Source organism: Tachyglossus aculeatus, chromosome 11 (genome assembly GCF_015852505.1).
Source record: "Tachyglossus aculeatus isolate mTacAcu1 chromosome 11, mTacAcu1.pri, whole genome shotgun sequence".
In the NCBI taxonomy this organism is placed as follows: Eukaryota; Metazoa; Chordata; class Mammalia; order Monotremata; family Tachyglossidae; genus Tachyglossus; species Tachyglossus aculeatus.
The window spans coordinates 5151394-5168656 of record NC_052076.1 but is presented as its reverse complement, the minus strand read 5'-3'; the positions used below and the strand labels follow the sequence as shown (position 1 = coordinate 5168656).

The 17263-nt window shown below is 51.0% G+C and overlaps 1 protein-coding gene across 2 annotated transcripts in view; it reads left to right on the top strand.

Annotated features, from left to right (window-relative positions):
• BCL2L14 (BCL2 like 14) overlaps window positions 1-16568 on the top strand; it is a 37145-nt gene extending 20577 nt beyond the window's left edge. For both annotated transcript variants that reach the window (XM_038754489.1, XM_038754490.1), the window contains exons 2-6: window positions 6258-6598; window positions 12216-12356; window positions 13367-13437; window positions 14913-15176; window positions 16065-16568. In XM_038754489.1, the coding sequence (XP_038610417.1) occupies window positions 6274-6598; window positions 12216-12356; window positions 13367-13437; window positions 14913-15176; window positions 16065-16106 (843 nt within the window). In that variant the 5' untranslated portion in view covers window positions 6258-6273 and the 3' untranslated portion in view covers window positions 16107-16568. The remainder of the gene's footprint in view (window positions 1-6257; window positions 6599-12215; window positions 12357-13366; window positions 13438-14912; window positions 15177-16064) is intronic.
• The last annotated feature ends 695 nt before the right edge of the window (window positions 16569-17263 follow it).

Genomic DNA, 17263 nt, shown 5'->3' with positions numbered 1-17263 from the left:
TTTCACTTGTCGAGAAGCAGCGTGGCTCGGTGGAAAGAGCCCGGGCTTTGGAGTCCGAGGTCATGGGTTCCAATCCCAGCTCTGCCACTTGTCAGCTGGGTGACTTTGGGCAAGTCCCTTCTCTGGGCCTCAGTTAAATGGGGATTAAGATGGTAAGCCCCCTGTGGGACAACCTGATTACCTTGTATCCTCCCCAGCGCTTAGAACAGTGCTTTGCACATAGTAAGCGCTTAACAAATACCATTATTATTATTATTATCTGGAAAACAGGGATTAAGACTGTGAGCCCCCCCGCCCCCCCGTGGGACAACCTCATCACTTTGCTTGGAACAGTGCTTTGCACAGAGTAAGCGCTTAATAAATGCCATTATTATTTTTTAGAGAAGTAGTGTGGCTCAGTGGAAAGAGCACGGGCTTTGGAGTGAGAGTCATGGGTTCAAATTCCGACTCTGCCACATGTCTGTTGTGTGACCTTGGACAAGTCACTTCACTTCTCTGAGCCTCAGTGACCTCATCTGTAAAATGGGGATTAAGACTGTGAGCCCCACTTGGGACAACCTGATCACCTTGTATCCCCCCCAGCACTTAGAACAGTGCTGTGCATGTAGTAAGCGCTTAACAAATGCCATTATTATTATTATTATTCTCTGGGCCTCCATGACCTCATATATAAAATGGGGATTAAGACTGACGTGGGACAGGGACTGTGTCCGACGCGATCTGCTTGTACTAATAATAATAATGGAATTTATTGAGCGCTTACTATATGCCAAGCACTGTTCTAAGCGCTGTGGCGGTTACAAAGTGATCAGGTTGTCCCACAGGGGGCTCACAGTCTTCATCCCCATTTTACAGATGAGGGAACTGAGGCCCAGAGAAGTGAAGTGACTTGCCCAAAGTCACACAGCTGACAAGTGGGGAGCGGGGTAGCCACTCTGGCACTTAGAACAGTGCCTGGCATATAGTAAGAGCTTAACAAATACCATCATTATTATTAGTTATTATTCCCAGCCAAAGCGTGGCACCTAACCAGAGCATGGCACCAACTCCAGCCACAGCAGGGCACACCTGGAGCCAGTGTGCCATCCTGCGAATGCAGCATGCCACACTTGCATAGTGCCAGACTGGCACAGGGGATGAGGGTCCCGAGAGATCTCTGTCTCTCCTTCTCGAGACGAAAGGAAACAAGGGAGGGTGGGGGGAAAAGGAAACGGAGAAAAGGGAAACCAAAAATGAAAGGTGACATCTCATGAGGGGGTGGAATGGAGAAGCAGACAGAAAAGAGGAAGATGGAGGGCGTGGGAAAGAAAGACCAGCCCTGAGGAAAAGGGACAGAAGTTAGGGGCAAACAGAGAAAAGTCAGGCGAGAGGAGAGCAGCATCCAGGAGTGATGGGAAGACTGAGAGAGGTGGATGTGGGCCTGTAAGTGACCAAGACAAGAGGACACAGTTGGGTACCAGATGGAGGGTAGTCAGAGATGCAATTCCAAACTGCTGCTGGGCTACTCTACAACCATAGTGCCCCCGGGCATGCCGGTACCAGGGGAGGACTCTGGGTACCAGGCTGCATTCACGGGAGTTGTTTCATCCATTCACTTATTCAATCGTATTTATTGGGCACTTATTGTGTGCAGACCACCGTACTAAGCACTTGGACAGTACAATTCGGTAACAGAGACAATCCCTACCCAACAACGGGCTCACAGTCTAGGAGGGGGGGCAGACAGACAGCAGCGAAATAGATAAATAGAATTATAGATGTATACACATCATTAATAAAATAGATCAATCAATCAATCATATTTATTGAGCGCTTACTGTGTGCAGAGCACTGTACTAATAAAGTATAGAGGATAAAGTATATAGAAAAGTGCTGTGGGGAGGGGAGGGAGTAGGGGTGATGGGGAGGGGAGAAGGAGCAGAGGAAAGGCAGGGGCTCAGTCTGGGGAGGCCTCCTGGAGGAGGTGAGCGCTCAGTAGGGCCTTGAAAAGGGGAAGAGAGCTAGTTTGGCAGATTTGAGGATGGAGGGCCTTCCAGGCCAGAGGTGGGACGTGGACTGGGGGTTGACGGCGGGACAGGTGAGAACGAGGACCAGTTGAGGGGGTTAGTGGCAGAGGAGTGGAGGGTGAGGGCTGGGATGGAGAAGGAGAGAAGGGAGGTGAGGTATTAGGGGGCAAGGGGATGGAGAGCTGTTTGGGGGCACCCCACCCTGAAATCCATCTCCTCCTTCCAAAACTATTTTAACCAGCATCCACTGGAGTGGAGGGAAGGACTGAGGGTGAGTTCTACTGGGGGAACCATGGGAACCCCACCACCACCAAATAGCCCCAGAGAGGAGGGGCACTGGGCCCAGGCCCCCCGTAAGAGCATTCAGTCAACCGGTAATACTTTCTGAGCACTTAGGTGCAGAATGCTTAGGAGAATACGGGAGATGTAGGAAATATGATCCTGGCACAAGCATATGGGGGAAATCGATATCTGATACCCTAATTTACAGGAAGGAGGAAGAAACATCTAAATAGTAGAGTTTGTAAATAGATATGTACAAAAATACGGCAGGCGATTATGCGTGAAAAGTGCTGAGGTGGTTGTAGGGCAGGTACAATCTGATTACCTTGCAACTACTCCAGCGCTTAGAACAGTGCTTGGCAGATAGTAAGTGCTTAACAAATACCATTATTATTATTTTATCATATCATATCGCCATATCAGTAATGAGGCCACCCTGTACCAGCCTGGCACATTAGACCCATTCCCCGCCCTCTCTGCCTGCCATTGGGTCCTTCGCCTTGTGTGCCTCTGTTTTGCCCCGGGCGCCCTTGCCCTCTTCTTCATTCCGGCAGTTTCAGGCTCCTGCCAGAGGCTGAAAATCTTATTGGGTTCCCTCTCCCCGCAGAAGGGTTCCCCCATCCACCTGCAGCACCACAGCCCCCCACCCCCACAGAGTCTCTTGGCCAGGACCCCCAACGCTGGGTCCCAAGTCTATTCCCAGGGTGTGATCCTTCCCTGGGGCAGAGATAATATATATCTGTATTGTATACCTGTATATATATAATTAAATATAATATATAACATATATAATATAATATAATATAATATATACTATATATACTATACTATATATACTATAATATACATTATATATAATATAATATATATAATGTATATATAATGTGCCTGTATATATGTATATATGTTTGTACGTATTTATTACTCTATTTATTTTACTTGTACATATTTATTCTATTCATTTTATACTTTTAATATGTTTTGTTTTGTTCTCCGTCTCCCCGTCCTAGACTGTGAGCCCACTGTTGGGTAGGGACCATCTCTATATGTTGCCAACTTGTACTTCCCAAGCGCTTAGTCCAGTGCTCTGCACACAGTAAGCGCTCAAGAAATACGATTGAATGACAGAGGAAAACTCAGTGCCTTCCTGGAGGGAGAGGAAGAGGAGGGGCCCCTCAAGGGCAGATAATCGTGTCCTGTGATCAGACCAGGAAAATTGCTCCGGTTAATGATTTCCTGAGCTGAATTCAGGAACCCGAGGGTGGGAAGAGGAGGGCGGGCAGGGCTGGGGAAGGAGCAGCTGGGTCTGGGAGCTGGAGGAGACAGGTGGACTGGTGGGAGACAACAGAGTGGGAGGAGAATGTTTTAAAATATCACCCCATAAATGGGAGGCCTGGGAATTTAGGATGCTTGGCTCCCCTCTGCCCCAGCGGGTGGGGAAAGCCCTGTCTTGACAAGCAGCTTCCCTCTGGGCTGCTCCGGGCCTTCTTCCAGGATCGCATGGCAGCAGCTGGACACCGGGATGAGCGACTGACCCAGGGGTGCCCCAACAGCCCCACCAGCACTGCCTTCTGTCTCTCCGGGCCCTGGGGGCCAGCAACAGCTGGGCGACCATCCACCTCCCATCATCAATCATCATCAATCGTATTTATTGAGCGCTTACTGTGTGCAGAGCACTGTACTAAGCGCTTGGGAAGTCCAAGTTGGCAACATAGAGAGACAGTCCCTACCCAATAGTGGGCTCACAGTTTCCAGCAGCTCACCCAAGGCCTTGGACCAGACCTGAGCACCCCCCTTGTTGGGGGGAGGTCCTGGGGAGCCCCCAGATGATGACTTTCCCACCCTTTCAGTCAGGGATCCTTACTGAGGGCTTGGGAGTGTACAGTAGTTTGTCAACAAGATTCCTGCCCCCAAGGAGCGGACAGTCTAGCGAGGGAGACGGACCCTAAGATAAATTACAGGTAGGGGGAACTGTGATGGTATTTGTTACTATGTGTCAAGTGCTGTCCTAAGCGCTGGGGTAGATACAGTCTAATCAGATCGGACACGGTCTCTGACCCACATGGGGCTCACAGTCTTAATCCCCATTTTACAGATGAGGTAACTGAGGCATAGAGAAGTGAAGTGACTTCCCCAAAGTCTCACAGCAAGCCACTTCAAAACCTTATTGAAGGCTCCAAGAAGCCATCCCTCACTGTGCCCTCCTCTCCTCTTCTCTCACCCCCTTCTGAGCCGCTCTTTCTCCCTCCCATCCCCACAGCACATGTGTATACATCTGTATATATCTGCAATTCATTCATCTGTTTATTTATTTATATTAATGTCTGCCTCCCCCTCTAGGCTGTGAGCTCACTGTGGGTAAGAATGTGTCTATTTGTTGTTATATTGTATTCCCCCAAGCCCTTGAAGTACAAAGTGCACAAAGTAAGTGCTCAGTAAATGATTGAATGAATTAACACAGACAAGTGGCAGAGCTGGGATTAGAACCCAGGTCCTTCTGGTTCCCAGGCCTGTGCTCTAACCACTAAGCTACAGAAGCAGTGTGGCTTAGTGGAAAGAGCCCGGGCTTGGGAGACAGAGGTCATGGGTTCTAACTCTGCCAGTTATCAGCTCTGTGACTTTGCGCAAGTCACTTAACTTCTCTGGGCCTCAGTTACCCCATCTGGAAAATGGGAGTGAAGACTGTGAGCCCCAAGTGGGACAACCTGATTACCTTGTATCAACCTCAGCGCTTAGAACAGTGCTTGGCACATAGTAAGCATTTAACAAATACCATAAAAAAAAAGCAATGGGATCAAAGGTGTGGTGGGGGAAAGGGTGGGCAGCTCCTTCCTGGCCTTAAGGGTTCCACCCGCTTTTTGATCCCAAATTCTCCCAATAGGAAGTTGGCACCTGCGGTGATCCAACAGGGGTGGGGAATAGGAGTGCCTTTGAGTAGGGGGTGGGCCCCCGCTCAGACTCCTTGGAGCCACTGCAAGAGGAAGAGAGTCAGTCATTCAGTCATATTTACTGAGCACTTACTGTGTGCACAGCACTGAAATAAAAAAATAAGAAGAATTGTAATAATACAATACAATAATAGTAATTGTGGTATTTGTTAAGCTTTAACTATGTGCCAGGCACTGTACTAAGCACTGGGATAGATACAAGATAATCGGATTGGACACAGTCCCTGTCCCTCAGGGGTCTCACAGTCTTAATCCCCATTTTATGGATGAGGAAACTGAGGCCCAGAGAATAATAATAATAATAATGGCATTTATTAAGCAGTTACTATTTGCAAAGCACTGTTCTAAGCGCTGGAGAGGTTACAAGCTGATCAGGTTGTCCCACGGGGGGCTCACAGTCTTAATCCGCATTTTACAGATGAGGTAAAAGGCCCAGAGAGGTTAAGTGACTTGCCCAAAGTCACACAGTTGACAAGCGGCGGAGGCGGGATGTGAACCCATGATCTCTGACTCCAAAGCCTGGGCTCTTTCCACTGAGCCATGCTGCTTTTCTAAGAGAAGTGAAGTGACTTGCCCGGGATCACACAGCAGGCAAGTGGCAGAGTTGGGATTAGAACCCAGGTCCTTTGACTCCCAGGATCATGTTCTTTCCACTAGGCCATGCTGTACTAAGTGCTTGGGAGAGTACCACAGAACCATCCCCCGCATCTTACCTCCTTCCCTTCCCCACAGCACCTGTATATATGTTTGTACATATTTATTACTTTATTTATTTTATTTTGTTAGTATATTTGGTTTTGTTCTCTGTCTCCCCCTTTTAGACTGTGAGCCCACTGTTGGGTAGGGACTGTCTCTATATGTTGCCAACTTGGACTTCCCCAGCGCTTAGTACAGTGCTCTGCACACAGGAAGCGCTCAATAAATATGATTGATGATGATGATGATTCCCTGCCCACAACGAGCTTACAGTCTAGAGGGGGAGACAGGCGTGGCTAAGTAAAGGAGGGGACTTGTGTTTCAGGGGCTCCAGCAGCGCCATGGCAGAGATGGACAGCCTCGAATACCAGATCCTGGCCGCCTACGCCCAGCAGCGGGAAGTTCGGAGCAGGCCTGGGATCCTCATGCCGATGTTCCGCTCGGAAGGACTCGAGGAGAAAGTGGAAAAACAAGGAAGGAGGTTGGAGAAACCAGCCTGGAAGCAGGGGGTTCCCCAGTACCAGGGGGGTTGGAGCCCACCCCTCCGATTCCCCAAATTGCTGCCGTCTGGGGAGTCGCTGAAGTTGGAGGCCAGAAATTTGGGGGATGACGAGGAAGAGGATTTCCAGGGCTTCTCTTTCCAGGGCCCCACTGTGAAGCAGATGGGTAGGTGTGGAAATGGGTTCTCTTGTTGAATTTATCCTGGGCACCTGTGTCACTCTGGCTGCTGTCTAGCGTTCAAGCCCCAGACCTGGGGCAGCTGCGGGGAGGGGGTAGATGGCGAGGAATGGAAACTCCTAGGATCTCCAAGAGCCTGGGACTCTGTCTCAGACTCTAAATTGTGGTCTTTCTTTTTTTTTTTTTTTTAATGGCATTTATTAAGCGCTTACTATGTGCAAAGCACTGTTCTGAGCGCTGGGGGGATACAAGGTGATGAGGTTGTCCCACGTGGGCCTCACAGTCTTCATCCCCATTTTACAGATGAGGGAACTGAGGCACAGAGAAGTTAAGAAAGTAAGCACTTACTTAAGTGCTTACTATAATAATAATGATGAGGATGGTATTTGTTAAGCACTTACTATGTGCCAGGCACTGTACTAAGCGCCGGGGTAGATACAAGCAAATCAGGTTGGACACAGTCCCTGTCCTACATGGGGCTCACAGTCTTAATCCCCGTTTTACAGATGAGGGAACTGAGGCCCAGAGAACTGAAGTGAGTTGCCCAAGGTCACACAGCAGACAAGTGGCGGAGCCGAATAAGATCCCAGGTCCTTTGGAGTCCCGGGCCGTCCTCTACCCACAAGGCCACGCTGCTTATACATCCCAATCCAAACTATGGATCCCAGAGAAGCGCTTAGTACAGTGCTCTGCACACAGTAAGCGCTCAATAAATACGATTGATTGATTGATTGAGAGCCATGGGGGGATCAATTATGAGAAGCAGCATGGCTCAGTGGAGAAGAGCCCGGGCTTTGGAGTCAGAGGTCATGGGTTCAAACTCCGGCTCCGCCAATTGTCAGCTGGGTAACTTTGGGCAAGTCACTTAACTTCTCTGGGCCTCAGTTACCCCATCTGTAAAATGGGGATGAAGACTGTGAGCCCCAGTGCTCTTCACACAGTAAGCGCTCAATAAATACGATTGATTGATCGATTGATTGAGAGCCATGGGGGGATCAATTATGAGAAGCAGCGTGGCTCAGTGGAGAAGAGCCCGGGCTTTGGAGTCAGAGGTCATGGGTTCAAACCCCGGCTCCGCCAATTGTCAGCTGTGTGACTTTGGGCAAGTCACAACCTCTCTGGGCCTCAGTTACCTCATCTGTAAAATGAGGATTGAGACTGAGCCCCCCATGGGACAATCTGATCACCTTGTAACCTCTCCAGCGCTTAGAACAGTGCTTTGCACATAGTAAGCGCTTAATAAATGCCATCATTATTATTATTATTATTGTCAATCTTGAGTTCCTAGGGGAAAAGTAGGGGTGGGCGTGGTGGGGGGGAACCACGATTCTCTTTGAAACACCCTGAGAGAACAAGGAGAACTAATGTGGAGAGAGGGGTCAGGAGCCCCACGTGGGACAACCTGATGACCTTGTATCTACTCCAGCGCTTAGAACACTGCTTGGTACATAGTAAGTGCTTAACAAATACCAATATTATTATTATTATTATTATTATTATTATTATTATTAATCCATGCCCCTCGAGGCGAGGGTGGGCACTAGGGGGCAGTGCTTCCTAGTAGACCACCCCAGAAGCCTCCACCCCATCAGTTTACCTTCTATCACCTCAGTACAGTGTTGGACACACAATAATAATAATAATGATGGCATTTGTTAAGCCCTTACTATGTGCAAAGCACTGCTCTAAGCGCTGGGAAGGTGATCAGGTTGTCCCACGGGGGGCTCACAGTCAATCCCCATCATCATCATCATCAATTGTATTTATTGAGCGCTTACTATGTGCAGAGCACTGTACTAAGCGCTTGGGAAGTACAAATTGGCAACATATAGAGACAGTCCCTACCCAACAGTGGGCTCACAGTCTAAAAGTTACCTCATTTTCCAGATGAGGTAACTGAGGCACAGAGAAGTTAAGCGACTGGCCCAAAGTCACACAGCTGACCACTGGCAGAGCCGGGATTTGAACCCATGACCGCTGACTCCAAAGCCCGGGCTCTTTCCACTGAACCACGCTGCTTCTCTAGTAAGCGCTTAGCAAATGCCACTATTATTGTTACTCATTCATTCATTCAATCGTATTTATTGAGCACTTACTGTGTGCAGAGCACTGGACTAAGCCCTTGGGAAGTACAAGTTGGCAACATAAGGAGACGGTCCCTACCCAACAACGGGCTCATTCATTCATTCAATCGTATTTATTGAGCTCTTACTGTGTGCAGAGCACTGTACTAAGCCCTTGGGAAGTATAAGTTGGCAACATATAGAGACGGTCCCTACCCAACAACGGGCTCATTCACTCATTCAATCGTATTTATTGAGCGCTTACTGTGTGCAGAGCACTGTACTAAGCCCTTGGGAAGTACAAGTTGGCAACATCTAGAGACGGTCCCTACCCAACAACGGGCTCACAGTCCAGAAGTCTAGTTACGCGACCCCCCCCGAGCCCTTCAAAGCCCTACTAAGAGCTCACCTCCTCCAGGAGGCCTTCCCAGACTGAGCCCCCTCTTTCCTCTCCCTCTCCCCATCCCCCCCGCCCTCCCTCTTTCCCCTCCCCACAGCACCTGTATATATGTTTGCACAATTGATTACTCTATTGATTTTACTTGTACATATTTACTATTCTATTTATTTTGTTAATGATGCGCATCTAGATTTACTTCTATTTATTCTGATGACTTGACACCCGTCCCCATGTTTTGTTTTGTTGTCTGTCTCCCCCCTCTAGACTGTGAGCCCGTTGTGGGGTAGGGACCGTCTCTATATATTGCCAACTTATACTTCCCAAGCGCTTAGTACAGTGCTTTGCACACAGTAAGCGCTCAATAAATACGATTGACTGAATGAATGAATGGAAGGGGGAGACAGACAACAAAACAAAACATTATCTCCTCCCCCTTTGCTGACCCTGCACTCGGAAAACCCCTTTTAGCCACGTGAGCACCCACAACTTTCTCTGTAGGGCTCCGCATTCAGGAAGTTGGTTGATTGCCCTATAATCACTGTGGTGTTTGTTAAGCGCTTACTCTATGCCGTGCATTGTACTAAGTGTACTAAGGGGTAGGTACAAGATAAACAGATCCCACGTGAGGCTCACAGTCTAACTGGGAGGGATACTAGGTGTTGAATTCCCGTTTGCAGTTGAGGAAACTGAGGCACCAAGAAGTTAAGTAATAATAATAATGGTATTTGTTAAGCGCTTTCTATGTGCAAAGCACTATTCTAAGCCCTGGGGGGATACAAGGTGATCAGGTTGTCCCACGGGGGGCTCACAGTCTTCATCCCCATTTGACAGATGAGGTAACTGAGGCCCAGATAAGTAAGTGACTTGCCCAAAGTCACACAGCTGACAAGTGGCGGAGCCGAGATATAATAATAATAATAATAATAATGATGGCATTTATTAAGCGCTTACTATGTGCAAAGCACTGTTCTAAGCCCTGGGGGGGATACAAGGTGATCAGGTTGTCCCACATGGGGCTCACAGTCTTAATCCCCATTTGACAGATGAGGGAATTGAGGCCCAGAGAAGTGAAGTAACTTGCCCAAAGTCACACAGCTGACAAGTGGCGGAGCCGGGATTAGAACCCACGATCTCGGACTCCCAGGCCCGGGCTCTTTCCACTGAGCTACGCTGCTTCTCTAAGTGATTTGCCCAAGGTCGCACAGCAGGGAAGTGGCAGAGCTGGGATTAGAACCCAGGTCCTCTGGCTCCTAAGCCCGGCCTCTTTACACTAGGCTACGCTGCTTCTCCTTGTAAACTCCCCAGCGCTTATAACAGTGCTTTGCACATAGTAAGCGCTTAATAAATGCCATCATTATTATTATTCTCGTTGTACAGTTGGGGAGCTGGGGGTCCCGGTGGTCTTGAGCCTCATGGGGTAGTAGCTCTGGTGCGGAGCTGAGACAGAAGATGAGCGTGAGCCCCATCCCTCTGCAGCTGCCCCAGGGAGGCAGTGGCCATTTGACTAGTGGTTTGCTGGTAGCCTTCTCTGCTTAGTGGGGGTCTCTGTGCCCCCAAACCCACCCCTCTCCACACCACCCTGCAGCAGCACCTACAGTTGAGGTTCAAGCTCAGGGGGCCTGGGCCCAGGGGTCTTTGTGTGTCAAAGAAATGAGGGGCTGCTGAGTTGGGGGGACAGCCACTACCCCCAGCCTCACCCCTGAACCTAGGATGGTTCTGACCCCATCGTTGTAGCAGCCCAGAAGTTTTCCCACTGGCCATTTTCCCACCCAGAGTGACGCCAGGGCAGGGTGAGGGGTGATCTGCTGATAATAATGATGGTACCTTTTAAGCGCTTACTAGGTGCCAAGCACTTTTCTAAGCACTGGGGTAGATACAAGGTTGTCAAGTTGTCCCACGTGGGGCTCACTGTCTTAATCCCCATTTTACAGATGAGTTAAAGGAGGCCCAGAGAGGTGAAGTGACTTGCCCAAAGTCACGCAGCTGACAAGTAACGGAGCTGGGATTAGAACCCACGACCTCTGACTCCCAAGTCCGGGCTCAGTCCTTCTAGACTGTGAGCCCACTGTTGTGTAGGGACTGTCTCTATATGTTGCCAACTTGTACTTCCCAAGTGCTTAGTACAGTGCTCTGCACACAGTAAGTGCTCAATAAATACGATTGATTGATTGATTTCCACTAAGCCATGCTGCTTCCCCCTTCTAGACTGTGAGCCCGCTGTTGGGTAGGGACTGTCTCTATATGTTGCCAACTTGTACTACTTCCCAAGCGCTTAGTACAGTGCTCTGCACACAGTAAGCACTCAATAAATACGATTGATTGATTGATTGGTTCTCTTTAATTGCCGATGGCAATTATTCCCTCTTCGGCAGGATTCGCTGAGCCCGGGAACGGGTCGGCCTGTTGTTCCGTGTGTGTACGTGTCTGTTGCCCCGTCTGTAGCCATATGTGCATGTCTGGGTGTCTATAGGTATCCAGGTGAGTATGCGCACGTGCAGTTTCAGGAGACCAGTGGGAAGTCAGCAGGCCTTTCCACTGTGGATCGCGTGAGGGTGTGTCATCGGTCTGTGGCTACTCCCTTCTGCGTCGCCCTAACTTGCTCCCTTTACTCATCCCCGGTCCCAGCCCCACATCTCTTCTGTCTATATCTATATCTCATTCCTTTACATTAATGTCTGTCTCCCCCTCTAGACCCTAAGATCGTTGTGGACAGGGAGTGTGTCAGTTTGTTGTTATATTGTCCTCTCCCAAGCGTTTAGTACAATGCTCCGCACACAGTAAGTGCTCCATAAGTACGATTGTCTTGACCCCAGTTGCAGTGGTGCAGGTGGAGGGAGGATTCCTTCCCTACTCTGAACCCACTGGGAAGAGAGGGGTGTCCTGAGGTCCCCATCCCCTATCCGAAGCCTCTCCCTCCAGGCCCCTGCAAACTGTGGTCTTATTCAGTTGTATTTATTGAGCACTTACCATGTGCAGAGCATTTTACTAAGCGTTTGGGAGAGGATAATATAACAATAAACAGACACAATTCCTGCCCATCGAACAGCACCCGAGTCGTTGCTCCTCCGGTCCCTTCCCCGGGGAGCTGACAGCCACAGGGGCCTCTTCCTGCCGGGGCTGACCAGAGGCTTCTCTGTTCCAGGGGCGGCTAGCCCACAGGTTGAGCCGGCAGTAGCCATCGCCAACAGACTTGCCGAGATCGTGCATGCCCAGCCGCAGCAGGACTCTTTTAAGAAGGTGGTTTTTCGGTGTGCAGGAGATTCCCAGAACACCATCAGAAAAGGTGAGCTTTCTTGCCCTTCGGTATCCGGTTGAGGGCCGGGAGACAAGAAGCGAAATGGGCACCAGAGCCGGTCTGAAATGGGCACCGGCGGGCGGGCACTGGGACAAAGCTACGGGGTCGCAGGGCCCCTGAAAATCCCAGTCGGAGCCAGTGGGGTCCCTGGGGTGAGGAAGGAGAAGTGAATCGGGTCTCAAGTCTACACTGTGGGTGAACAGCTAGTCACTGTACGTATCCCACACCGCTTAAGGGCCCAAGCGACCCAAGTGGCTGCTTTTTCAATGGTCCCTGAGGTCACCCCTGCTCCATTCCAGCGCGCTTCCACACAGCGGGGCGATGTCCTGGGCACCTGCTCTGCCAGCAGAGCCAGCCAGCTGCCCCGACCCAGGGGCTATGGGCTCCTCTACTGCGTGCAGGGTATTTCCCCCGACCTTCCCCAAGCCCACCCCCACCTTCCCTCCCATGAACCCAAATTATCCGGAAATCTGAGATACATCCCATTCCAAACTTTGGATCCTAGAGAGTGGACCATGGAGAGATCGATCCTGAGTCCCAGGGCTCATCTGGGCCCGGGGGAATGAGGTCTTTGGGAGCCGTTTCCCTGAACAAACTCTTCCCGGTTGGCCCGGGAATCAACCGGGTTGACAGTCGATGCTCATATCCTGCCCACTTCAGCTGCCCAGTCCACCCTGCAGTCTGGACTCTGGGGGTTGATCTGGGGCTCCCACACCAGCTGGGGTAGAGGAAAGGAGGCCGGGGCCAAGGTGCTGTCGATCAGGGTGACCCAGGGGCAGCAGGGTTCCTGAGGTGGGAACTTGCGATACAGGCCTTAGCCTGGACTGTGGTGTCTAAGCAACTCATTCATTGGGAGCGCTGGTTGGGCCCTGCCCATGTGGCTTGCCTGGGAGGCGAAAATGGAACTCCATTTAGGACCTCACGCCTGTCTGGTTTGTAGATGTGATATTCCTTCATCTTCCCCTTAGAGCAGATAATCACTGGGTTTTCCTTGATAGAGAGCGAAGACCAGATCATTATGAAAATTGTTGAGTTGCTGAAATACGCCGGAGATCAGCTGCAACAAGAGGTAACCAAGGCTTGGGGTGGGTGGTTTGTGGCTCCATGGGGGTGACTGGGCCAATGCTGAAGGGAGTAAGGAGGGGGAGGCTGAGGGGAGACTGAGGAAAGGTTGAAGGGAGACTGAGGGGAGTGTTGAAGGGAGGCTGAGGGGAGACTGAGGAAAGGTTGAAGGGAGACTGAGGGGAGTGTTGAAGGGAGCCTGAGGGGAGGCTGGAAAAGGCTGAAGAAAGTACTGAGGGGAGGCTGAGGAGAGGATGAAGGAAGGTTGAGGAGAGGCCGAGGGGAGGTTGAAAAAAGTACTGAGGGGAGGCTGAGATTTTGAGACATACTGAAGTTCACTTGTTCTGTAACCCTAGCTAAAAAGGATGGACCTTTTGTCCTCAGCTCCAGTTATTCATTCATTCAATCATATTTATTGAGGGCTTACTGTGTGCAAAGCACAGAGAAGCAGCATGGCTCAGTGGAAAGAGCACATGGAGTCAGAGGTTGTGGGTTCAAATGCCGGCTCTGCCAATTGTCAGCTGTGTGACTTTGGGCAAGTCACTTAACTTCTGTGCCTCAGTTCCCTCATCTGTAAAATGGGGGTTAAGGCTGTGAGCCCCCGGTGGGACAACCTGATCACCTTGTATCCCCTTCCAGTGCGTAGAATAGTGCTTTGTACATTGTAAGTGCTTAATAAATGCCATTATTATTATTACTAAGTGCTTGGGAGAGCACAATATAACAGACACATTCGTGAAGCAGCATGGCCCAGGGGCAAGAGCACGGGCTTGGGAATCAGAAGACGTGGGTTCTGATCCCAGCGCCACTACCTCTCTGCTGTGTGACTTTGGGCAAGTCACTTAACTTCTCTGTGCCTCAGTTCCCTCATCTGTAAAATAGGGATTAAGACTGCGAGCCCCACGTGGGACACCCTGATTACCTTGGATCTAATCCAGCGCTTAGAAATACGATTGAACGAATGAATGAACAGTTCTTGGCACATAGTAAGTGCTTAACAAATACCATTATTATTATAGGGGGAGATGGACATAAATAAACAAATAAATTACAGATATAATAAATAAATTACAGATAAATAAATTATAGATACACTCCTCCTCCCTGGGGAAGAGGAGTGGACAAAGGTTCCCCATGAATGGAGAAGGAAGGGGGAAGCTATTCATTCATTCATTCATTCGATCAATCTTATTTATTGAGCGCTTACTGTGTGCAGAGCACTGTACTAAGCGCTTGGGAAGTACAAGTTGGCACTGTATAGAGACGGTCCCTACCCAAGCTATGTCTGCTTCCCCTACTCCCAAGGAGCCGACGGGCTGGGATTGTGCTTGGAGATCTGGGTGGACTGCCCAAGCCGGGAGAGGGGACATGCCCCCTGGGTCCCAGGGCTGTAGTCCAGCTCTGGCTCAGGCTCAGGCCCAGGGAGTTGATGGGTGAACTGCGGTTGGCTCTCCTGGCTCAGCTTCCTGCCCTCTCTCCCAGTTGAAGAAAGACAACACCCTGAAGGATGTGGTCCAGAAGCTGAACTACTCCACCTTCAAGAGCATTGTCGACAGATTCCTGGGAGGGGTGAACACCCGGGGAAAGCCTGAAGTGGGCACCCTGAGGACCAGAGTGGCCTTCGCCGTTGATGTCACCGCCCGCCTCACGTCTGTGGACAACCACCCCATGAACCGGGTGCTGGGCTTTGGCAGCAAGTACCTGCGGGAGAATTTCACGCCCTGGGTCCAGCAGCACGGAGGATGGGTGTGTGCTAGGAACCTCTGCTCCCAGGGGCAGCCGGGGGGCTTGGAACGGCCAGGGATTTGCCCTTCTGGGAGTTGCACCCGGATGGCAATTGGTCTGTCAAGCATGAGGTTGGGGTGCAACTTCTTGGGGAGCCAACAAGCCGAATGGGGCTGCGTGGGGCCGGCCACTCGGGAGGTGACAGGTTAGAAGACACCCAAAAGGTGGGAGGGTGCAGAGCACCTCACGGAAGTTCTCGGGACTCATCAGAGGCCCAGGGTGAGCGTTGCCGGGAATCCGGCCCCCCAGCTGTTGGAGGAACAGTGGTTTTGCCACAGTGGGGAGCAGCAGGGACCCCCACCACCTCCCTCAGGGCTGGTACCCCCAGACCCAAGCCAGGGTCAGAGGACCCGTGTGAGCCCTCTGTTCATCTTGGTGGGGTGGGGCTGCTGAAGGAGTCTACTGGCTCACTGCAGGCAGGCTTCATTTAAAACCATGGCTAGGGCTGCCTCCACAGGAGCTTGATTAAAATGGGGCTTCTCCCCCCGGGTCTCAAAACCAAACTTTCTGCACATCCCCGGGCCAGGTCAGCTAGGGTCCAAGCCACACCAAGCCGGTCTGGCGAGGCTGACCAAGACTTTCCTACTCTCAAAGCCCCTTAACTCCCCACACGGCTCCTGAAGGGTGAGGAGTGGGCTCCTATCCCCAGCCCTGAGACCAAAATGGTTAAGATGGGATGCGGACACAACCAGCGCGGTCCCTGCCATTGGCCCTGAGGGGGGAAAAGGAGGAGGGGGCTAACCGGGAAGGATGCATCCCCCGCCCCTACTTTCACCCCAGCCTAGTCTTACCAGGGCTGCAATGGTCCTCTCTCTCTCTCATCTCTCTCTGTCTCTGTCTCCTTTCCAGGAGAAGGTGCTGGGAGTAGCCCATGAGGATGAAGTGGAATGAGCAAGAACAACTTTGCTTCCTGGAGTACTCAACGCCTCCCTCCCTCCCCCCAACTTCCCACTGCCCAAGGGAAAGGGACAGAAACGGGTCTGCCCAGAGAGCACCAGAGGGTTTGAATGCCAGACCCCCTCACCCTTAGCAGCCCTGGATTCCGGCAGCCTGGCAGAGCAGCTGGGACCCACTGGGGCCGATGCTGGACTCTCCCCTTCGACCTTCCCCAACCTAAGAAGGACACAGCAGCGAGGCCTAGGCCTGTTTGTGGCCCACTTCCCCTGCCCCCGCCCAGTCCCTCGCTCATGCCAAAGCAGATTAGTAGGAAGATTTGGAGGGTATTCCAGAGGCAGAGCCACCAGTGGCACCGAGTCTGGGGCCCTAACAGCCCCTCACAGGACCCAGGTGAGACTGGTCTAAATGGAGCCTCCTGCCACTGAAGGCCCACGGACACAGAACAATAGCAATAAAACCTGGAATTTGTAGATCATGTTTTTAAGTTTCCAAACCACACACTCAATGTTCACCTCATTTTTCCCTCTTAAAATCGCCGTGAGATAGGCACCTTTCTCCCCGACTTACGGATGAGAACACTGAGGCCCAGAAAGGTTAAGTGATGTGTCTGAAGTCACACAGCAGGTCAGGGGGAGAGCCGGAACTAGGACTCCGGTCTCCTGATGCTTTGGCCCTCAAAATGAACTGGTCCATTGATCAGAACTGCCCCACCAGGCTCTTGCCCCACCCAAAGACTCTCTGGGAGAGGGGGTCAGGACGTCTCTCTGGTCAGGGGGCGGAAACCTCGGCCGGCCCCACACTGAGAGCCCGAGTTAGGCCATGGCCACCTTGAAGGGGAGGAGCAGATCCACGAGATATAAGTTGGGAAACAGCAGGGCTAGGGGGTGGGGTGATGGAGAGGCATAGTGAACGAGAACCCCTGGATTTCCAGTGGGGAGTAGAGGGCACCAAAAGATGGTATTAGATGGGATGGGAAAACCAGGCAGAAGATGAAGATTTGGGAAGGAGATCATGAGCAGTAAGCTTGTTGTGGGCAGGGAATGTGTCTGTTTATGGTTATAATGTACTCTCCCAAGCACTGACTACAGTGCTCTGCACATAGTAAGTGCTCAATACGAGCTCACCTCCTCCAGGAGGCCTTCCCAGACTGA